At 36.1% G+C, this 24,712-nt stretch overlaps 1 protein-coding gene across 3 annotated transcripts in view; it reads left to right on the forward strand.

Annotated features, from left to right (window-relative positions):
* The window catches only part of NUP58 (nucleoporin 58), a 50,355-nt gene extending 26,916 nt beyond the window's left edge, over nt 1-23,439 (forward strand). For 2 of the 3 annotated variants that reach the window (XM_050766865.1, XM_050766866.1), the window contains 6 exons: nt 34-152; nt 563-645; nt 4,666-4,867; nt 10,234-10,332; nt 11,921-12,016; nt 13,255-15,697. In XM_050766865.1, the coding sequence (XP_050622822.1) occupies nt 34-152; nt 563-645; nt 4,666-4,867; nt 10,234-10,332; nt 11,921-12,016; nt 13,255-13,424 (769 nt within the window). In that variant the 3' untranslated portion in view covers nt 13,425-15,697. Of the gene's footprint in view, nt 1-33; nt 153-562; nt 646-4,665; nt 4,868-10,233; nt 10,333-11,920; nt 12,017-13,254; nt 15,698-23,047 lie in introns of those variants that run through there. The other variant, XM_050766867.1, reaches the window with a different exon arrangement.
* Nucleotides 23,440-24,712: the final 1,273 nt, after the last annotated feature.

Consider the following 24,712-nt stretch of genomic DNA (forward strand, 5'->3'; position numbering starts at 1 on the left):
CATTTCATCTGACTTTTTAAATGTTTTTTAAAGCTACTTCAGAATCTTGGTTCAGCAATTTGAGGTACAACTTCAGCAGTACAGGCAGCAGATTGAAGAACTAGAAAACCATCTTGCCACTCAAGCAAATAATTCACATATAACCCCTCAAGGTAACATGCTTACTGTGGTCATTTTTTTTGAACTTTTGTTTATAGGAGATAGATGTGGTTATATAATAGGTATTCTGGATAACTACTGGTAGCCCCTTTAAGAAAATTCCCTTAGAAGTCATTTACTACTCCTTTATTCCCTATAAATGTAATATGCTTTATTATGTGAATTGCTACTGTGGTAACAAGGGCAGAAATCTTAGGGCATTCCCTCCAGATTACTGTTGTAGACATTCTTCTCCCAGTCTACTACTTTGTATGTTCTCTAGACATGAGAACATTGATAGAGTTTTTTTCTCTTACATGTTAACTATGCCAAAAATTGGACTCAAATAGAAAAGTAAAATGGATTATGCTCTCTCTCTCTATATATATATATATTTGGGTGATAATGTAATTTTCTTTTATAGATTTGTCAATGGCTATGCAGAAAATTTATCAAACATTTGTAGCTTTAGCGGCACAACTTCAGTCTATTCATGAAAACGTAAAGGTAAGTTTTCATTGCCCATTTATCTACCTGGATATCTAGACCCAAGTGTTTGTTCATCTGGGGACAAATGTATCCATTCTTAGTACAGAAATAGCTAAAATTACGTATAAGTGAAAAGATGAAAACTACTCTAATCCATAACATACCTAGACATAATGATTGATAGTATATGTTCTTTTAAAAAAGATCCAAGCACCCTGTACACTCTGTTATTACAGCTTTTTTTTAAGCAGTGTATTGTGAATAACTTTCTATGTTAATACACATATTTCCTGAATATCATTTTTAATAGTTAACGTAGGAGTTTGTTGTGTGTTTGTACATACATTGTTTAACCCGTTTTCTATTGGATATTTAGGTGGTTTCTATTTCTTTACCACTATAAATAGCACTATAGAAAATAAACATTCTTAGCCAGGCGTGGTGGCTCACACCTGTAATCCCAGCACTTTGGGAGGTCGAGGCAGGCAAATCACAAGGTTAGGAGTTCGAGACCAGCCTGGCCAATATGGTAAAACTCTGTCTCTACTAAAAATACAAAAATTAGCCAGGCGTGGTGGTAGGCACCTGTAGTCCCAGCTACCTGGGAGACTGAGGCAGGAGAATTGCTTGAACCCAGGAGGTGGAGGTTGCAGTGAGCTGAGATCACACCACTGTACTCCAGCCTGGGCAACAGAGCGAGACTCCGTCTCAAAAAAAAAAAAAAAAAAAAGAATATTCTTAGTAGCAAAATGATTTTATACTACCTTAATTTTATGTGTGTTTTAAGTGTTTATTGGCCACTGCATTAAAACCCTGCCTACAACATTTCTCCCTTCTAAATGCAGGGAACTGTTTGTGTTTATTAAATAATGTAAATAAAATGATTTATCACTGAATATTTAGAATGACTTTTGCTTTTTTTTTTTTTTTTTTTTTTTGTATTTTTAGTAGAGACAGGGTTTTGCCATGTTGCAAAGGCTGGTCTCGAACTACTAAGTTCAGGCAGTCCTCCTTCGGCCTCCCAAAGTGCTAGGATTACAGGCATGAGCCACTGCACCCAGCCTGAATATTTTGACTCTCATATAATAACGTTAGTTTTGAAAATGTATTTAAGTGAAATATTAAATGTAAGTACATCTTTTCTAACTAACTGAGCAAATGTAATTAAACTCTTTAATCTTAGAGTATATGTGGTCCAAAAAAACCTTTAAAATTCAGGCGGCCAAACCTGAGTCTAGATATTATCAACTGTGTAGAATGGAGTTTAATTGGAATTATCAACATTTTCATTTTTATTTTGATCTCATGCATAGTAACAGAATTTTTTTTAAGTTAACCATTTAAATTACACTGTTTTTGAAATGGTAGCGCACTTTAGACCTTTTTGCGTTAGTAGATTTTAAACTGTAACCCAAATCTTTAAATTTTGTTCTAAAGGAGGAATTTTACCAGATTTTTAAAAAATTTTATTAGTCTATAATAAATGTTACTTTAATTTTTTAGTAAAATTAATGTATGGCACTTAGAAGTCCATTGTGCAGAATTTTTTCCCTTAATTTTTGTTACGAAATCTTTCAAATGTACACAAAAGGAGGCTATCATGATAATGAATGCCCAGGTATGACTACGTAACTGCAGCCATTATCAGAACCTTGCCGAACTTGCTCCACAGGAAATGCTTTTTTACCCCTCGAAGTATTTTAGAGCAAATGCCAGGTGTAAATATACTTTATTTATTTATTTTTTTTAACAGCACTTTCTCCTCTCTGGTTTGGAAAATATATCATTTTTGGTAATGTGACCATAAAACAGTGAGACGAAGACCACATAAAACTGCCCTAGATCATGTTAAATAAATGTTGTAGACGTGAAATTTTGACCTACTCTTTAAGCAACCCAAGAACAAAAGGATATTCCCAAGAACCAAATAATATTTTATGATCAGATTTGGTATGTTGCCATTATTTTTAGCTTAGTTTAGTGAGCAAACTAAGCTCTAGGCTTCTTTATTTCTTATAGAAATCTCACAAGACATTTTTTTGTTCATTTTGTTTTTCATTAGGAAATCTGTTGAAACAGGCATTAACTATCTTATCCAGCCAGGCCTTAGGAACATTAACACATTTGGACGTTTTAGCAATTTGTTTTATAAATCATGGCTGCTGTCAAGGTTTTTGTTTGTTTGTTTGTTTTATTATTTTCTTTTGTTTTGTTGAGACAGGGGCTTGCTTTGTTGTCCATGCTAGAGAGCAGTGGCATAATCATGACTCGCTGCAGTCTCAATCTCCTGGGCCCAAGCGATCCTCCAGCCTCAGCTTCAGCCTCTTGAGTAGCTAGGACTATAGGCACGCACCACCACACCTAGCTAATTTGTTAACTTTTTGTAGAGAGGGGGACTTTTGGTGTTGCCCAGGCTGATCTTAACTCCTGGCCTCAAGGAGTCCTCCTGCCTAGACCTCCCAAAGGGCTGGGATTATAGGTGGGAGCCACCGCGGCCAGCCTGTTTCTTTCAACTAATGGTCTTAAGTATCTAAAGTGGATCATTATTTTCCATTATCTGAAGTAGAACTAAAATTTATGGGATACTGATGCTTGCTCAGGAAAAGGAAGGGTAGATTTGCAAGAGATCGGTAAGGCTTGTTTTTCTTACATCATATGTCTTGATTCTGGCTTTATATCTTCTCCAATATCCAGTTCTTGGCATGCCCCCCTTTTTAATACATCATAAATGTAGCAAAGTTTGGAACATCAAACACTGACAGCCACACAAAAAGGGCGATGATAGCTTTTAAATACTGTAAACAACAGTAAGATTTTTAAGTGCTGTACTGGTTATAATCAGAACCTAATGTTTATTAATTTCTGCTAAGAAATGTAAGAAATATGAAAAATCTGTGTCTCTTCAAAAAGTGTTAAAAACCTATCTAAATTAGGCTAAATCTTCAATGAAAGCATAAAATAATTCTAAAGTGAAACAGAATTGTTGCTTGGTAATGGCTTTAATCAAGGCAGATGCTGCATTGGGTAAAAGCAGCTCACTTTATGAACTTGGAAATTTTTCTTTCTTTGGAGTTATAAACTCATTTTTTTTTTTTTGAGGTGGGTAGTTGGGTTCATAACTTTAACATGGATCAAGTCTCATTGTTCATTGGTCAAATAATAGCAATAAAGTAGAAGCCCTCCTGATACCCTCCAAGCATTCTGCTGAGGTGCAACATCTTATTTTAGCATGTGTTACCCAGGCCTTCTAAAAAATGTATTTAAAAATATATGTATTTAGTGCTGACTTTTTTTTCTTTTTTTAACTGTTTTAATCAAAAGGCTATGAAAAGGTTGGACATTTGAGGGGAAAGTTTCTTGAGAAACTGGAATATTTATTTTTAAAGTCTTTTCATCCATCTTCACATTGATGGAGTGTTTATTTAGATACTACTCTGTCTAAAAGCATAGCTGATTTATTTCTTTTTTTTTTTTTTTTTTTTTTTTTTTTGAGGCGGAGTCTTCACTCTGTTGCCCAGGCTGGAGTGCAGTGGCACCATCTCGGCTCACTGCAAGCTCCGCCTCCCAGGTTCGCGCCATTCTCCTGCCTCAGCCTCCCGAGTAGCTGGGACTGCAGGTGCCCGCCACCGCGCCGGCTAATTTTTTGTATTTTAGTAGAGACGGGGTTTCACCGTGTTAGCCAGGATGGTCTCGATCTCCTGACCTCGTGATCCGCCCGCCTCGGCCTCCCAAAGTGCAGGGATTACAGGCGTGAGCCACCGCGCCCGGCCAGCTGATTGATTTCAAACAAGGCCTCACAAAGACAGTATTTTAGGAAGCATATTGTAAAGATAGGGAGTAAACTATTCAAGGGAGCAGTAGAACTCTTGAACTCATCACTTCCTACACGAAAGTGCATTATTAGCACTCTATTTGCAGTTCAGATTGAATGTATAATATTGGCAATGTCTTTGGTAACTCATGGTTATATTCATCCATGTATTACCATAGTCAATGTGGAACTTCATTTAGCCTTTTTGTTTATTTTTTATTCTTTAGGTTCTGAAAGAACAGTACCTTGGCTACAGGAAAATGTTCTTGGGAGATGCTGTTGATGTGTTTGAAACAAGGCGAGCAGAAGCCAAGAAGTGGCAGAACACACCCAGAGTTACTACTGGACCCACCCCTTTCAGCACCATGCCAAACGCAGCAGCCGTTGCCATGGCTGCAACACTTACACAGCAGCAACAGCCTGCTACAGGTCTGAACGCATTCAAGTTATAGCTTCTTACTGTTCCAATGCAGAACATTTATGTGCGTTTTTATAAGTCTTCCATTTGTGTGAGCACTGAAGAAATTTATATGAGTAGCTGTTCCAATACAATCTAAAATCGTGATGGACACAATTATAAACATACCTGATAAAAAAGGCAGGGTAGTCTTAGCAATAATTATACATCAATTAGATACTGAATATTGTGAATTTACTTAATGTTATTTGCTGTATTGCTATAAATGCCCTTTCGAATATGGTGTTTCACTAGTGAATTACATTTAAGAATAACATTAGATTCTGAAATCATGACTGTACCATTTATTGTTTTAAAGTCAGAGATCATCCATTCTTACATTGAATTTTTCATATATGATACTGATAGATGGTGCATTCTCATTTTCCTCATACATAGCGATTACCCACATTCAGGATGAAGTATGCTTTTATTGACTGAAGTTATGTTGAAGATCAGTAGGCTTGTTTGTATGTATGTTGACTGTAAACAGAATACAGGCCCTCTAAACCAACTTTTGAAGAAGATACATGCTAGAATTGTACCTTTTCAAGGTGAACAGAACAGCAAGAGCCGGAAAAAGATGTTTTGAGATGTGGATTGCACATTAAGCACAGGAGAAAGATGTTTTGAGATGTAGATTACACATTAAGGAGCAACTGAGAAGTTGAACAGATGAAAATAATCGGTGACATGGAAAGCAGATTGTTTTATTCCTTGGTTTAGTTACACTTCTAATTAGAGAAACATTTTTGTGGTCATTCTACAGTGCTTTATTTGGTCCTGTGTCTATCGGAGGTTAATAATTATCTTAATCCTGCCATCCCTTTTGTCAAGTTTGAAGCTTGAGATGGAAAAATAGTCTTAATTGATACAGATTTTTTTGCTTTAATCATCATAAACTTCTTAGTAATGCTTATTACTCAATAGCATGTGTCTTTCTGAGAGTTCCATATAGTCCAATAGTACATTATAATACAAAAAAAATTAATACATATTTAGATTGCATTCAGGCTACCTATACTAGGGAAGCATTCTCTGGTTTTCACTATTGGCAGTTTAAAACATTGTTCTTCACATTTGGAGTTGACAGAATTGACTTGCCATAAGTAAAGGGTTGATGATAGATTTATGTCAAATCCTCCATATTCCGTGGCTGGACACGTGTGAGTAGTGGCTCGCATGAGCACTGTCTGGTAGCTCTCTAACTGAGTGGAGTGTAGCATTGCATTCTCAAGTTACGGAGGGAAAAAGTCATTATGGGATTGATTCCTTTGAGGATTGATAACTTCTTAAAAGGAATCAATCCCATAATTATGACCATCAGCTCTCATTATTACTTAACCAGTTAATAGTTTACTTTTTAGAGCCAGTATTAATCCTAAAGTAGATAAGTGTAGGTTTGGTTAAGTGCTCTTTAAACATAGTGAATTTCCATTCTATTAAATAAAACTTGAGAAATGTCAGTTATATAAAAAGTTATGTTGTAAGTGAATATATTCTATGATAAATACCTAAACTTGAAGCAAGACCTCCTGTCAAGGGTTTGTGTGTGTGTGTGTGTTTAACTTTCTTATCTAGACAGTGTTATTTTGAGAAATTCATAGGTTTTCACTCATACATTTTGAGCTCGTGGACATATGGAGATGTGTGTTCATTCTCTAAATGAGTGCCTACTATGTGCTGGGCTCGGGAAATGCAAAGGTAGACAATATAGATTTGGTCTTTGTCCTCTGTGGTGGTTGAGAATATCAGCCTAATTTGGTGTATTCTTGAGCCTTTTGCTCATAGGCTTTAATTTTGCCTGTGACATTTGCCAGGCTTTGGGGAAATTGACTGCCTTCACTCTTCCCTGAAATTTTGAAGTCCACGTAAGGGCTTTCTAATCAGATAGCAGAAATTATAATTTATTAACCTAAACAACCTTACAGTGTTTTCGCTTTGAATTGTATGAATTCTTAGAACTGAGAAGCTAAACAATAGTGATAACAATTTTACATTATCTTTTCTTTCTCCTTTTGTTTCTCTAAAGGTCTCCCAGGCCTTCCCAGTCAAAATTTTAGTTATTTTAGTCATGTCACCATGATGTGAGATTTATGAGCTCTGTTAGATACATTTAGAAACGTCCCTATTTATTGAATGGTGTTTTGTACCCCGTAAGTTATCCCTTATGCTCTGTGACTTCCGTGAAATCTTTTAAGTGCCAGTAACAAATTTTAGACCATCTAGATGAAGGTAGAGAGAGCTTACACATTGTTTTTATACGTCACTGTTTATCTATACAAGATTTGAGTTATCAGAGGGATTTTGCTTTTATTTGCATATGAAATTTTTATTAACATGAATATGGGCACAGAGCAAATAGCTTCTTAGACTGCTGCCTTCTGAAGGTGGCTTCTGTATCTTTCTCAGAGGAGGAGTAATAGACTTAAATGACTTCTTTGTCTTTCTTCAGTTTTTTTTTAAATGAAAAAATCTATATACTAGGGCTTAGGCACGTGTGATTTACAGTTATTTGTTCTGAAGGCTGCAGAGAATTAAAAATCCAGCAGGCTATTTGTGTATGAAATCATGAGCATCATTACGTGGATAACGTAGTTTCATGTTGGCAGAACTTGACACTTGTAGTGCTTCCCAAGCCTCCTGAAAAACTGAAGACATTTACATTAGGCTTTTCAGTATAATTTTAATTTAGGATAGGTTTTTTAGCAATGAACTGGGATTGAGTTTTGCTGTTGTGTTTTGACACTTTTAAGAGTTCTTGATGTTTACATAATAAGACTTTTCTTATGTGACTTAGCTGCTGTTTTAAGGAGAGCCAAGACGTTTTGTTAGGAATTCCTACTTTTTAGCTTAGTGTAGGTTTGGACATTTAAGGTGTAGTGTTAAATAGGAAACGTTAAGTATTTCATCTTAGTTTCTTGTGGTTTTGTGATTTTGTTGTATTTAATAACCAAAGGAACATTCCCCATTGAATCAGTAAGAGTAAAACTTTTCAAACTGGGGAAAAGGCATTTTAGGTTTTTTAAAGAAAAATTATTTTAAAATGTGACTTAGAAATAACCATACTAATTACATTAGGCATTTTGGGTGATCATGGAAAATTATAAAATATTTTTAGCACTTTAGTCCTTTTTCTGTTAATGCAGTTTTACTTTTAAGAAAGTAGAATTTACTCTGGAAAATATGAATTACAGTGCTAAACCTGGTTTTGTTGTGTGTGAATATATTATATGGTAACTTTTGTAAAATGTTACTCTACATGAAGATTTCACTTTGGCCAGTCATTGATATATATCACTACTAACTTAATTTTATTTATGGAAATAAGAACCTCTCATTGAATGACAGTTCAGATTTCAAAGCAGACTTCTTGAATTGTTTACGTAACTTTTGCCTGAAGGATTTAGACTCTGCTTTCTAATAGTGAAACTAATACATATGGTGGCCAGAGTGTAATATATGCTAGTACTTTGGCATGGGAGATATTTATCATGAGTTTTTACTATTAAAAAATGTTATACATTTGCCTACGAGTTTTTTAAATGATGTTGCCTTCAGAATTTGTGTGAAGGTACAAAACTAAAAATGTCATGTATCTGATGTGCAATGAAAAGTCTTGTCATCATTAGATAGTTCTTGATTATCTATATTATGAATATTGATGATTAGAAAAATCTTATGTTCTGTTGCTCTTAACAATAGACCCACACACAACAAAAAGCATGCTATTTGAGTAACTCTTATGACTTACAAGGCTGAGGGCTGTGGTGTGCATTATTCTTTAGGGTCTTCCACCAGCAGTGCCTCCTCTTAACCTGTGACACACAAGTCTCTCAATGTTAAACTGGACATGTGTTTTTTTATGTTTTTTGTTAGGAATCAGAAAGTATAATAATATGCTTGGTTTCTTTTTCCTATAGTAACATTTTACAAAAGAGCTGCTAGGCAGGTATTTTATTCTCAAATTGATCTCAAACTGGATGTAAAATGTTAAATTATTTTTTTAATAGTAGTGTAAGAATTCTGGCTGCTATTAGTTATTGTTTATTTTCTGGGTAGAAGCTATTTGAAAAGTCCAGTTTCTGTCCCAGTGTAGCAAAATGTAGTTCCTCGGTTGTTTTTCTTTAAATGCTTTATAATTTTACACTACCTTTTTAATATACAAACCTCATTCTTCATTGGACAACTTGAAGGCTTTGATTTCTTTAAAAATTTAAATTTTAATGTGTGTATTACTTTGACAGTTCCCTCAACTTTGAGATGCACTGATCACTGTGCTTGAAAAAGACAAAACTGAAGATTGTACTATGAAGTTTATTGAATAATTTTCATAAATTATTTATCCAAATGAGAGATTTTTAGATTTTTGTATTCTGCTTAGTTTAAAAAAAAATAGTAGTTTAAAAGAGAGGCTAGTAAGTTTGATGCTATTCTTGCCAAACAAACTCAGCCAAAATCTTTAAAGTAACAAGTGGGAAAAGGATGACTAATCGTTCTGCTTCTGAGTACATTTTCCAAAACGTTGGAAAGAAACTTCTGAATTGAAATCTTGAATGTATTGAATCTGTCAAGGTACACAGCGGTGCCTTTGTAAATGTTCATTACCTTATTTAATCAGGTGATAAGTGGTGTAATGTAGCAGAGCTTAAGAATAGAACTCAATTATCACTTTTTGTGAACAAGTTGGAATTGTCATGTTACTGTGTAATTGATTTGCTTTACAATGAACAATAAATTTAATAAAATAAAACATTGTCTTGTTTTTTATCTACTTATTGTATATATCATTTATATTTCATATGAGAAATCATGCCTAGTTTTTTGGGTACTTACTCTTATGAAATAACATGATAGTTTTGCCATGTTAGTGTCAGTCTCTCTTCATCAGTTGAGACTTGACTCTAACACTAAGGAACTTGATTAAAAAAAATTAAAAACCGCTTACTGATTATACCAACTAGTTTTATCAGAAACAAGTGAGGAGATCTAAAATAATTCTAGAAGTAAATCTCAAGGAACTATAATTTATGATACATTAAAGATTTCAAATTATTTAGTAGGTTAAACTAACATGCATCTTTCATTGCGGTAAGCCTCTTTTAATTGTCTAGTTCTGAACAGGTTAATTTTTTTAAAATCTTTTTTTTAATTTTTAGATATATCAATTGGATAGTTAGGCTGGAGAGACATCCTGAAAACTAAGTTTTAACAAATGGAATCAGTTAAAAGTAATCACTGTTCATTTTAAAAATAATTTCATAAAGAATCTTTAATCTTGAAAGAGTAAGGCAAATTTGTTTTTTTTTCCCCCCCATTTTTTTTTTTTTTATACCAGGGCCACAGCCATCTCTGGGAGTTAGTTTTGGAACGCCATTCGGCTCAGGCATTGGCACTGGCTTGCAATCAAGTGGCTTAGGTTCTTCAAACCTTGGAGGTACACTTTAACTTTTCTCATATTTCATTGAACTATTATATATTTGAATTGATACTAGCCTGTAAAAAAAAAATTTCTAAGAGGATCTGCTGCTGTTTTGGAAGTTAAGGTTCCATCTGGCAAAAACGATTCTCAAACATAATTACTGCTTTCTAATATTAGATTTAGTATCATTCCATCTTCTGTGAATAGTAAATATAAAGTATTAAAATTAAGAGGTAGGCATGTTCATGTTTTCAGAGCAATATGCTGACACATGAACTTGAGAATTCTTTAGTTTTAATCATCTTAATTAAAAATCTTAAAATTAATAGTCTTAATGTTAGTTTGGAGTCTGAACTACTTCTGGATGATATACATTCTCCTAATCAGTATCTTCTTTTTTCTGAAAATGAGTACTTAGGGAAATTATTATGAATTGAACAGCTAAACTCATGTCCATTTCTAAGCACATTTGGCAAATTTGCCTATATACATACTTGTTTACATAAGCAATTAAGCTTATTTTAATAATACTTTCATAAGTTTAGTAAGGTAAGTCCTCTGCAAAAACATCATGCTAAATACAAATACATTCACAATTCTTTGATATGGATAACTGAAAGTTGGTTGTATTTTCACAGGTACATTATAATGTAATGAATAAGTTGCCCTTATTTCCACTAAAATATGACAGGAGACCTATAAGCTAGTATGGTTGTTTAATATAGACTGTTCTAAATTAGGAATTATTAGAATCATGGCAGATAGCATAATTCCTATAATCTAGAATTAATTTGCCATCACATTTCTTATTGTTAGAGGCAATGATGCTGTCACACTCAGTATTTTAGCTAAGCTATTGCAAAGTAACCGAAAAAGCATTTGAACTTTATTTGTAGAGCACCTGGCTCTTAGAGAGTGGAAACTAGTCTTCACGTACTGAGAATGTCATGACCTTTGTGTGATGAAAAATCCTTCCTTTTTTAAATGATTAAGATAGTATTGTTAAGAGAAAAACCATGATCTTCTCACCACCAATTTTTCACTGTTACACTGGCTGGTAGTATGGCAGGAATCTGCTGTTAAACTGAGTAGATTTAAAGGTTTGACTATAGTTATGCAGTTTTTCAGTGGTACAGATTCTTAATTAACTAAAATTGGGAAAGAGCAGAGTAAAATAACCTTGTAGTATTTAGTGTGTACATTGTTGTGCATGTCATGCTTATTAATGTATTTAGTCCTTTATTTGTGAAATGAAATACCCCTAAAGTGGAAATGTTTATAACTGACTAAAATCATACTTGAATGGTGGGTAAAATTTTCTAGCACATTTAAAAGAGAAAATCCTAATACTTTCTTTTTTATGGCCTTGTTCTTTAAAAATTGGGTCACAAACATAGTCTAAATAGATGTAAACGTTTTATTTCAGAATTAGTCTGGTTCTTCTGAAAGTCTCATGCAAAGGAGTAAGCAGATTTCCTTAATAAGGCCATGTTTTTCAACACTGTATCTATTAGACCTCTGATGATTTTCGGTTGTACTTGTCCGTATCCTTTAACCTGTGTTTTATGTGCCATTGTATATTTTTCTATTACCCTTCCACTAGGATTTGGAACTAGCTCTGGTTTTGGATGCAGCACCACAGGGGCCTCCACATTTGGATTTGGAACAACAAATAAACCCTCAGGAAGTCTTAGTGCAGGTTTGTGTGTTTCTGCCTGGATTTCAGGCAAATTTAAAGGTGTAAATTATTTAATTTAAAAGTATGTGTTGTTATTTCCAGTAACCCAAAAAGTTCCCTCCCTGATTCAGTTTTTACCCCCTGGATGAAGTATGCAAGCCTAACTAATCATTTTACTTTATCTCTCTCATAAACTAAAGGGCAGGTTTGTAAAATATTTCTAACAAGACTTCTTAGTTTGATTTAATAATTAATTATATCTTCTAATTAAGTAGAGATTCATTTGAACCCTAGTGACTAACTTCGTGGTTAAGTCATTTTCTTCATTATTGCAAAAAGGAACCCATCATTGTGAAAGTTTAACCAAGTTTCTTGTCATAATTCATCCTGGAGAATGATTTCTATTCCAGAGTCCCTCTGGTTTTGAGAATACCAAATCTTTATTATTAATTTAGTTCCTTGTTCATTTTTGAAATAGGTATAATTTTTTTGACTCTTCTTATGAGAAATTCCAAATTTCATCTACTTTTGCATTTATATTGGTAAATATGGCTTGTTTTAATGTGCAGTGCTTAGGGACAAATACCATATCTAATATAATGACATAATACTGTGAAAGATGTGTTTAAATTTAGAGAATTTAAAGGAAGTTCCACTTAATATAAGTAGTGTTTAAAATCAGCAGTTCCAGTGGAGGAAGATAATAATAGGATTCCATGTTATCAGGATTATAATCAAAATATTGTATTAGTTAACTAGCAGTAGTACTACTAGATCTTAATTTTGCAAAAGCTCTTATAAAATCAAAACAGTGAGTACTGCTTTTTTGTTGTTCATTGTCTTGAATATTGTGGGTTGACGCTTTCCTGGAGTGCATGGGATAGCAAGGGTAGGTCCAGATATGTGAATGTCCCTCTTCTACATGTGGATAAAATGTTGTTGGGGCTAAGGAGGAAGGCACCTTGACATATTTAATTAACAGGAAAGTTTCTGGCAATTTGAAGTTTGTATAGATTTTAGTTATTTGTGCTAAGGTTTCTCTTTTGGCCTGCATCACTAAACTCTCTTTCAAGGTGCCACTTAGTTGTTAGCTAAATTTTCCTGTTAAAATTTCATGTGAGAAATTTAGGGCTTTAAGATACTTGCATTTCTTACAGATTATGTATTCTTTTAGATAGAAATTTACTGCTCCTCCCTGTTTTTATATTTGATTTTGGAATTCAACTTCTGATATGAATATTTTTTTCCCTAAACATAAGGCTTTGGCAGCTCAAGTACATCTGGGTTTAACTTCAGCAATCCTGGCATCACGGCATCAGCTGGTTTGACTTTTGGGGTGTCCAATCCTGCCTCTGCAGGTTTTGGAACAGGAGGACAACTCCTTCAGTTGAAGAAACCTCCAGCTGGAAACAAAAGAGGAAAAAGATAAACATGGGTTGATGTGTTGAGAGAATCCATAACAGCACCGTTCATTCTATGAGTCTATTTTTCTAATGATGCAGTAATTAAATTGCATCCCAGGAGATTTATAAAATTTTGATATTTTTCCCTACTCTGGAATTTGAACTTTCTTCATGTTTGCCATACTGAACATCTTTTTTCTTGTGAATTTAAAGTCCAGTTGTGTTTCCTTTTTAGTTTGATTCTCAGTGTAAGAAATGTTCTCATTACATCAGTGATTGATAATGGTTAGAAACCATTAACCTAATACTATTTAACCTAGTGTTTTTGTTGATGAGGTTTACATTATGTGAATACATGCACATTTGTTTCTTATACAGATGGTGTGAACTCTAGGGCCTATACTAGAATCAATTTGTTCCTTGATAAAGGCCTTTTGAATTACACTGCAGGGCATCTTGTGAATATGTATGTAAATATATACAGAATAATACACACAGTTATGTGTGCATATAGAATATATATTTACGCCGGGTATGGTGGCTCACGCCTGTAATCCCAGCATTTTGGGAGGCCGAGGCAGGTGGATCACCTGAGGTCAGGAGTTCGAGACCAGCCTGACTAACATGGTGAAACCCCATCTCTACTAAAAATACAAAAATTAGCCAGGCATAGTGGCAGGCGCCTATAATCCCAGCTACTCAGGAGGCTGAGGCACGAGAATCGCTTGAACCCGGGAGGTGGAGGTTGCAGTGAGCTGAGATCGCACCACTGCACTCCAGCCTGGACAATAAGAGCAGAACTCTGTCTTCAAAAAAATGAAAATAAAATATATATTTACAGGCCTACAACTTTTGCCTCAGACTGTTCCCCTTTTCTAAGGGTATTCAAGTTTTCACCTTTAAAGCTTCATATCCTCAGTGCTTGTAGAATGATGAGCTAGAGGTACCAGGTCATTGCAGTTGTTTGCTTAAAGACTTATTGAAATGGTTACTGGCGTAAATACTTGGCCAACTCAACTTTATTGCCCCGGCCTTTTCCATTTTTGTTTCCACCTTAACCTGTAGCAGCCCCTCCAAATGAGGAATGCTGTAAGACTCATCAAACAGATTTTAACAATTTTATTATCCTGTGTGTCCTTATTTGCTTCTGTGAGATGTTTTTTTCTTACCTGAGATGAACTTTCAGGAGCATATTTGAACTCCAGACTGGTGTTCTGGGGCAAAGAGCTATTAGCCAAACTGATTCTATGCAGGTGAAGGATGCACTAAAGTTCTCACTTTAGTGAGACCTTTTCTAGCTATTCCAATACAGAGTTCTTTCTTATAGGGCTATTGATATTGACACCAAATGGAGTGGCTTCTCAGCCTCTTAATGTCTTAAGTAAGTGCTTAATTTGGAATAGAGAAACCAGTATATTTTAAACAAGAAAATTATTCTTTGTAGCAACTGTAAATTCTCCCATTATAACAGTGAACAGAGCTCCAGGTAATAATGCATAGGCATGTCAGGTTGCATCTGTGTATTTGACTACATTAGTATTAGTATTAGTGACGTCAGGTGGATATAAAAGAAAACCCTTGGAAAGAGAACTGCCTTAGCCATGATTTCAGAGAGAAACCATTAGTAGACCTATTTATGATTCAATTACAGTTTTCAGATAGGATGTGAACATGGAATTTCATTGAAAATAGTTTAATTTTTTATATAAAAGGTTTTGTATATAATGTGTGTCAGTGACTATTTTCAAAATCATTTTCATCAAGACACCTTTTTTCTAAAATAGGCATTGCATACACGCACATGTACGTGCTCACGCACACACATTTTTTGTATAATGTTGGGTTTGATTGTAAAAGTGTTGTCAAATCTGTTTTATTTATCTGCATATAGCAGTGATTGGCTTTTTTGAATTGAAATTTTTGTGCATTGATGCATTGAAATAAGGAAAATTATTTATCTCTGAGCAGTAAGCTTATTTTTGCATATTTCTGTAATATTGCAATTCCCAGATCCAGATCGTGGGAAGTTAGGGAAAAGGTGTGATTTTGTGTTTTGAATTACTGTCAGAATTACATACACAATTACAATAAACTTTTTTTAAAAGACATTTCATTGTACTGCAGAAATCTGAATATTTATATTTCTTGTTTTTTTCTTTATATATTTTGCATTTTAATATGTTGAGCCACTGGAAATTTGTAAGATTAATTTGTTATAGGAGTTTAAATGTGTTGTCATTGTCTCCATTGTCTTTGTCCAGAGCCTATTATTATGGAAACAATAAAATTTATTGTGTCAGTTGCTTTGATTCTTTATAGGTGTCAGTAGCTGTTCTTAATATGTAATTTTATTATTGCTCTTTTCTTCTCCGGTTGGGTTTTAGTGTATTCCCTTCATTGGTTTATATATCTTGCTCTTTTTTAAACAGAAGAGTGAACATAAAATGGTAAATTATTTCTCACTTGCTTTTGTCTTCTCAAAATGACAAAAACCGTGAACATTTTTAGTTACAAAGAAGAATATTGAGTAAAGGAAAAATCCCCTTGAACTTTGAGGCCCTAATTCCCCTCCATTTCCTAGTGTGCACTCTAATGGTTTGATATGTATCCTTGTAGACCCTTTTAAATGTGTCTTAAAGAGTATATAAATGTTACTTCTCTTTTCTTTTTCTTTTATATTCTGATTTTTTTTTTTAAATCACATTTTATTCTCTTAGATCCCTCTTTTTACTTTTTTAACAAATGGGTTAAAAAGTCTGTGTTCTGGACTTGTTCTTCTTCCCTTCTATTGGTACATCATCAGCATTGTTCTGTGTCCATATAGATTTACTTTTTACATACTGTCCCATAGAATGGGTGTACAATGATCTGTTCCAACTATTCTGTTTTGTGTTTTTTTAGGAAATGTAATTCTTATTTTAAATTTTTTTATTTCCATAGGTTTTTGGGGAACAGGTGGTATTTGGTTACATGAGTAAGTTCTTTAGTGGTGATTTGTGAGATTTTGGTGCACCCATCACCTGAGCAGTATACACTGAACCCAATTTGTAGCCTTTTACCCTTCACCCTCTTCCCACCCCTTCCCCTCTAAGTTCCCATAGTCCATTGTATCATTCTTAATGCCTTTGTATCCTCATGGCTTAGCTCCCACTTAGAGATTGGTTTTCCATTCCTGAGTTTCTTCTCTTAGAATAATAGTCTCCAATCCCATCCAGGCTGCGAATGCCATTAATTCTTTTTTTTTTTTTGAGATGGAGTTTCACTTTTGTCGCCCAGGCTGATGCCATCTCAGCTTACTGCGACCTCTGCCTCCTGGGTTCGAGCAGTTCTCCCTGAGCCTCCCGAGTAGCTGGGATTACAGGCATGATTACGCCTGGCTAAGTTTTGTATTTTTAGTAGAGATGGGGTTTTACCATGTTGGCCAGCCTGGTCTGGAACTCCTGATCTCAGGTGATCTGCCTGCCTCAGCCTCCCAAAGTGCTGAGGTTACAGGTGTGAGCCACCATGCCCAGTCAATTCATTCCGTTTAGTGGCTGTGTGGTATTCCATCGTGTACACACACATACACACAAAAACACCACACCAACTATTCTCTGTTGATGGATGGTTAGGTTCATTTGACTATTTCAGTTTCTTTAGGGTTGATCCTGGAAAGAAATTGCTGAAAAGTCATAAGTTGTGTTTTTTAATGTCACATTGCCTTCCCAAAATGCTATACAAATATGTACTCCTACCAGCATGTATATCCATTTCCTAGTATTCTTTGTGATCCTAGTTAATTGTAATCCTAAGTCTGTGAGGTCAAACTTTTTAACGTGTACCAGCTATTTGTATGTGAGTGTAATTGCTTATTATGTCCTTTGACAATTTTTATATGAAATTAGGGTTTTTTCTTAATGATTTGGAGGACCTCTGTAGATAATAGGTATTAATATTTTTCCTGAGAGGTATGTCTAGTCAGCTGTGTTCAGAATCCTGCCTTGACCATGTGTGATCTTAAGCAAGTTACATAACCTTTCTAGAGTTCAGCTTTATCGTCTGGAAAATGAGGATAATATACATGGGTGGTTTGTATTAATAATCTAAAGCATTTGGGTAGTGTAAGCCCTGACACTTGAGAAGCATTAGCTGTTCCTGCACCAATACCCCACTGCATTAATCATTGTAGCCAGATGCTTTATTTGTATACCTGATGGGAAGCTGCTCTGTCTTACCCTTTTTGTTTGTTTTTGTGTGGGGAGGCTAATCTAGGACACTTAGTCTTTAAGATGAACTGTAGTCTGTACTTTATTTTGATTTTTCTTCAAAAAATTCTACTGAGATTTTTATTGGATTTACACAAAATAATATGTCCTGGGGGAAATTGACAACAATAAGCACAGCATGATATATGCATTTCTTGGGTCTTTTATTCTTTTAGCAAACTTTTTATTAGATTCTTGTTTATTTTTACTAACCATCTTGATTTTATTTGAGCGCAAATTTTTATCCCGTAGTAGGTATGAGGTCATTTTCATTATTACAACCAGTTAATTTACCTGTCCTTTCTGATGATCATATAGTAAATCCGAATTAGTGTCCTACCTTTTCTGTGAATAAAGCTGACTTTGCCACACTTTTTAAAGCACACACCAAGACAGGCTTGTTCAGTCACAGGATTCTGGGCCTTGCTAACATGAGCCAGTGTCCTGGGGAGTCTGAGCTGGCATACCTAACTTAAATCTCCTGCACAAAGTCCTCTTTGCCTCTTACATCACATTCTCATTTATTGGGTGCTTAGTCTGTCCTGGGTACCACTCTCGGCACTTTATATACTTGACCTTGTTTAGTCTGAATATTACCGTATAAAGCAGAAATACCCAATTTATAGATGAAGGAACTGAGGCTAACGTTAAGGAACTTATTTGAGGTCGCATAGCTAAGTCATAGGTCTGGGTTTTAAACCCAGATCTGTTTAATTCCAAAGCACAGTATTTTACTGCCTGTCTCTGATACAGGAATAGCATGCTGATTTTCATGACTAACAAAGGCACTGAAGGTAATGTGATTACACAGTTCATATGGGGGAAACTACAAGTATGTAATAGACCATATAGGGCAAAGTAAGGCAAGTACCTAGGTCTATGTGATTTAAAAGGAGAGGGAAGAATATCTGTGGTGTAAAGAGTGTTATAAAGAAGCAAGAGCTGGACTTGTGCAGTCCATCTTTGACCTTTTCCTGCTGGTTCCCTATGAAGAGGTTTATGGAGAAAAGCGTCATCCCAGCAGCTGGGCCATAGGGGCGGTGGGGGGTTATGTCCACCTTGGAAAAGGTAAGCAGAGCAATGTTGACTATTTGAATTTTATGAACTGTCAGAAGTTTAACAAGAAAACCTTTCCTGGAAGGCTTGTATGACTCCCTCTCACATTTCCAGACCAAGTGAGACTTGCTGGTATGGATAAACTTCAACAGGCCATTTAGAAAAAGCTCAAGAGAACCTGGCCGGGCGCGGGGGCTCAGGCCTGGAATCCCAGCACTTTGGGAGGCCGAGGCGGGCGGATCACGAGGTCAGGAGATCGAGACCATCCTGGCTAACACAGGGAAACCCAGTCTCTACTAAAAATACAAAAAAATTTAGCCTAGCGTGGTGGCGGTGCCTGTGATCCCAGCTACTCGGGAGGCTGAGGCAGGAGAATGGCGTGAACCCGGGAGGCGGAGCTTGCAGTGAGCCAAGATCTCGCCACTGCACTCCAGCCTGGGTGACAGAGCGAGACTCCGTCTCAAAAAAAAAAAAAAAAAAACCTCAAGAGAACCATGGAAACAGGCAAGAATGAGAGACCGCAACATACATAGGAGAGAGTAGGGATTAATGGAAAAATTGATTTTTCACATTCATTCAATAGAATGCATTTGTTTTTTCTACCTAGTCTGTCAGCTAATAGAAACAAAAAACCTACCAGGCTCACAAAGGTTTCATTGCTGACAAGTGTGCTGCAGAATTAACTTGGGGAGAACTTTCTTGTCATCACCACCCCTCTTTTAATCCCCCTGGTAGCAAGTCAGTTTAATTCAGTAAACATTACTTAATAATTTGTGTGCTCCACTGCTGGGAATTTAGGAATACAAATATGGGTAGGATATTGTCTATACTCAATAATAGCTAACAGTGCTAAGTAGGGGCCAGGATCTACTCTTATGAGTTGCCATACATTAACTCATTTAGTCCTCAATCCTGTGAGCTGGGTACTGTTGTTCCTTTTTTTTTTTTTTTACAGGTGAGAAAACAGGCACAGTTGTTAAATAATAGTCACCACTCAACTAGCAAGCGAATGGGCCAGAATTCAAACCCAGGCAGTCTATGTACAGTCTATGCAGGCTTTTAACTTTACATAAATTGATATAAAGTGGGCTTTCTTAAGTTATAAGGATACAAGAAAAATTCTCGAGTGTATGAGGAGATTAATTTGGCCCGAGGGAATCAAGAAAATACGTGGCTTTGAGGAATAAGTATGAATATGGTTTATATTTTGTGAAGTATTTACAAGTTTAAAGAACCATGTATTTAATTTAAAATGTTAAATTTGAACAACATAAAGGGGTTCGAAATAAAAAGCAACTAATACTTCACCCTCCAGAGGAAGTTTGTATCCCTTATCTCAAATGCTTGGGACAAGAAGTGTGTTTCAGATTTTAGAATATATATATATATTTTTGTTGTTGTTGTTTGTTTGTTTGTTTTTTTGGTGACAGAGTCTCACTCTGTTACCCAGGCTGGAGTGCAGTGGCGCAATCTTGCTCACTGCAACCTCTGCCTCCCGGGTTCAAGTGATTCTCCTACCTCAGCTTCCTGAGTAGCTGGGATTACAGGCATCTGCCACCACACCCAGCTAATTTTTGTATTTTTAGTAGAGACAGGGTTTCACCATGTTGGCCAGGCTGGTCTCGAACTCCTGACCTCAAGTGATCCACCCGCCTCGGCCTCCCAAAATGCTGGGATTACAGACATGAACTACCACTCCCGACCTGGAATATTTTCATATATATGTAATGACATCTTGGGGATGGGACCCAAGTTTAAACATGAAATTCATTTATGTTTTTTATACACATAGCCTGGGGGTAATGTTATACACTATTTTAAATCATGTTGTGTGTCAAATAAAGTATTGACTGACCCTTCACATGAGGTCAGATGTGGAATCTTCCATTTGTGGCTTCATGTTGGCACTCAAGTTTCAGATTTTGGAACATTTCAAGTTAGGGATTCTCAACCTGTATTTGCATTCCAGCTTAGGGGAAGAAGGAATGAGTGAAGAGAATACCTTTCCTTTCAGGAGGATGAGCCAGCAGGTGCATACTTCTACTCATACCACATTGGCCAGCACCTAGTCACATCGCTGCAAGCAGGTCTGGGGAATGTCTTTTGCTAGATATCCTGCACTCAGCTAAAACCCATACTGCTAAGGAAGAAGGGGAGAATTTACCCAGGGTACAGTAAGCCCATCTCCACAGGCTGCTGGGCCTCGGCTTGCCTCCTGAGCAGGGTTATAACCTCAGTGTCTTTGTTAGCAGCCACAAGTCTCAGTGCTCCATCGTTCTCACACTTTCACTTCATTTTTGGCTTCCAAGAATTTACTTTATTGCTAATTCAGCTATGCATTTAAAAGATGTTTTTTAAAAATTGCCCTCATTATTTTCAGGTGTTTTGTAGTGGGGCTGTGTTTTAGGAGTCTACTCCATATACAGTTTTAAACAGAAGGCCTTATGAGTTAAAGTTCCACAATAGAGCTTGTTTTTGTAGATGTTTTTATAGGTGCATTAATAACAATTCTTTCAAATCATTGTTTACATTTTCTCTTAGCCAAACAAGGATTAATCTAAAGAACAATATTCTTTTCTTTTTTAGTAACTTAACCAAAAACAATAATGTGCTGCGCATTTGCTTCTTCAGGTGTCAAGAATTTCTACTCCTCTATACGGTGTTTTACTTGCAGTTGGTTTAGAACGAGAGATTCTTCCTTTTTAGATCCTGATAATACACATTTTGTGGATATCTATTATAATCCAACAAGGGAGTGGCTGGCAAGTCGTTCTCCCTTGGCTGAGAAGCAGTGCAGTCTGCACTGTCCACAGTGGTAACCACTGGCCATGTGGGGCTCCTGAGCACTGAAATATGGTAGGCGTGATTGAGGAACTGAACTTTTAACTTTAATTTTTATCAATTAAAATTTAAAAACTGACACACCATTCAAATATCGGGCAACATTTAAGTGTGTTTGGAAAAACTTGAGTACATGAGTCTACATTTTCAATAGTAAAATTTATAAAATCTAAATGCAAATTAAGTTTCAAAGGAAATTTAGCATTCAAATGGAAAATTCTTTAGGTATAAAATTCACACTGGATTTTGAAGACAGTATGAAAGATGCAAAATACTTTGTTAAGGATTTGTATTGACATGTTGAAATATATTGAGTTAAATATATTTCAAAATGTTTGTTTACTTGTTTTAATGTGTTTAGTATAAAATGTATTATTTTTATTATTATTATTATTATTTTTGAGATGGGGGGTCTTGTTATGTTGCCCAGGCTGGTCTTGAACTCCTGGGATCAAGTAATCTTTCCATCTTAACCTCCCAAGTAGCTAGGATTACAGGCGCACACCATCACACCTGGCTAGTATAAAATTTAAAGTTATATATGTGACTCGCATTATATTTCTGTTACACCATGCTGCTTTAGATGGTGCAGACCATGGTTCTGGGACCAAATATGGCTTATATGTCTAAAAGAGAAATAAATTACAGATAATTTAATTTGCTTCTTTTTGCCTCTTACGTCGATTGTTAAAGCAGTTTCCTACTTGGTGTCCCTGCTTTCTTTTGTCTCCCGTTGTTCATCATCAGAGTTCCTACAGTTATCTTCACAAACAGGATCCTGTCAAGCCCATACTCATTGGTACTCTTTATTTCAAACTCTTTCATAACATAAAAAGCCCCTCAGAGTCCGGCCTCTACTTTTGCCAGTCCCTTCTGACACCGTCCCACACCAAGGCCGTTCCCGAACACTATGCTCTTTCACACCAGGGGCTGTTTCCTTTGTATGGAGTCAATGTTAGCCCTTCAGCATCATCTTTCCTCACCTTTCTCTAACTCCCCTGGACAAAGTTAGTTTGTACCTCTTCACTCTGGTTGGACTTTGGACCTTCTAATACAGGCTTACCTAGTTATATTTGTATTATTTGGTGGTATCTTTGTCTCCCATATTAGGCTGTGTAATCCCAGGACAGGAGCCCTGTCTTGTTTTAGTGTGGGTTTGTTTTTGCTTACTGTTTAACTGGATTCTATTAATGTTTATTAATTAAATAATGCAGTGGGAAAAGGGTTGCTTCAGTGGCCCTCCCTGCTGATCGTTCTCCACATAGGCCTTGCAACCATGCTACTAGGGTTAGAATCTCAGCTTTATCACTTGGTGGCTCCAGTTAGGCAAGTTATTTAACATCTTTGTGCCTCGTTAGTAAAATGAAGATAAGAATCCATCTTATAGGTTGACTGTGAAGATTAAAATTGGTTAGCATATGTAAGGTGCTTAAATATGTTCCTGTAAGATGCAATAAGTATTAACTATTGTCATAATACAGTCTAAACGATTTTTCTCTTTCTCTCAGGCAACAAATCACAGGTTTTAACTGAATTTCGAAAACCCAGTGTTACAGAAACCAATGAAGTAGGAAGAAAAATCCAGTTCTGAGCAGTCCTTGAATCAACAAATATCTACCTTTAAGGAACTTCTAATTCTCATTTTGTAAATCCCATTATTTAAGAAAAGCACGTTAAATTTAGAGTAGATTTGGTCAAGATGTTTAGAATTAAGGAAATAAAACTTGCCCTTGGTGTTAAAGGACAATCTAATGGCTCGTATACCAGATCCTAGGAGTATTTAGAGGAACTGGGAAGCAGACCACTAATTCAATGTATAGAAGACATTGGTGGAAAACTCAGAGTAGGAAAAGTTGGTGCAAAATAAAATTGACCAAATATAGTGAATTAAATACTTTTAAATTCCAATTATGCAACTCACTCTTTTGTTAAAAAAATAACATTTTATTGAGATATAATTCACATACCATTACAGTTCATCCATTTGAAGTAAAATTCAGTAGTTTTTAGTGTTTTCACAAAGTTGTACAATATTATCACAGTCTAGTTTTAATTAAAAAAATTTGTTTTCGAATTGCCTGAGCTCAGGAGTTCAAAACCAGCCTGGGCAACATGGCAAAACCCCGTCTCTACTAAGAATACAAAAATTAGCCGGGTGTGGTGGCAGGTGCCTGTAATCCCCGTTACTTGGGAGGCTGAAGCACGAGAATCGCTTGAACCCAGAGAGAGAGGTTGCAGTGAGTTGAGATTGCACCATTGCACTCAAGTTTGGGTGACAGAGCGAGACTCTGTCAAAAAAAAAAAATTTTTTTTTTTTAGAGATAGTCTCTTCACCCAGACTGGAGTGCAGTGGGGTGATCATAGCTCACTGCAACCTCCAACTTCTGGGCTCAAAAAGTCCTCCAGCATCTGCCTCCCAAGTAGCTGGAACTACAAGCACGGCCACTATACCTGGTTAATTTTTTTTTTTTTTTTTTAGATAAGGTCTCACTGTGTTGCCCAGGCTGGTCTTGAACTCCTGGCCTCTAATGATCCTCCCACTTTGACCTCCCAAGGGGCTGGCATTACAGGCACGAGCCACCATGCCTGGCCACAGTCTAGTTTTAGAACATTTTTTGTCACCTCCCCCTCCTCCAAAAAACAAACCCCGTAAGAACATTTTGTTACTCCTTATTCCACCCTAAGCCCTAGGTAATCATTACTCTCTGCCTCTCTAGCATGTTCTGGATTAGTTTATATAAATGTGACCATCTTCTTTCACTTCACATACGGTTTTCAAGGGCTATCTATGTTGTAGCATGTACGAGTAGTACTTCATTCCTTTCTATTGTCAAATAACTTTTTTTATTTTTTATTTTTTTGGAGATGGAGTCTCTGTCACCCAGGTTGGAGTGCAGTGGCGCGATCTCAGCTCACTGCAATCTCTGCCTCCTGGTTCAAGTAATTCTCCTGCCTCAGCCTCCTGAGTAGCTGGGACTACAGGCACACGCCGTCACACTTGGCTAGCTTTTTGTATTTTAGTAGAGACAGGTTTAATTGTGTTGCCCAGGGTGGTCTCAAACTCCTGAGCTCAGGCAATCCGCCCGCCTCAGCCTCCCAAAGTGCTAGGATTACAGGCATGAGCCACTGTGCCTGGCCTATTGTCAAATAATATTTGATTGTGTGGGTATAAC

This window comes from Macaca thibetana, chromosome 17 (assembly GCF_024542745.1).
Source record: "Macaca thibetana thibetana isolate TM-01 chromosome 17, ASM2454274v1, whole genome shotgun sequence".
NCBI lineage: Eukaryota > Metazoa > Chordata > Mammalia > Primates > Cercopithecidae > Macaca > Macaca thibetana.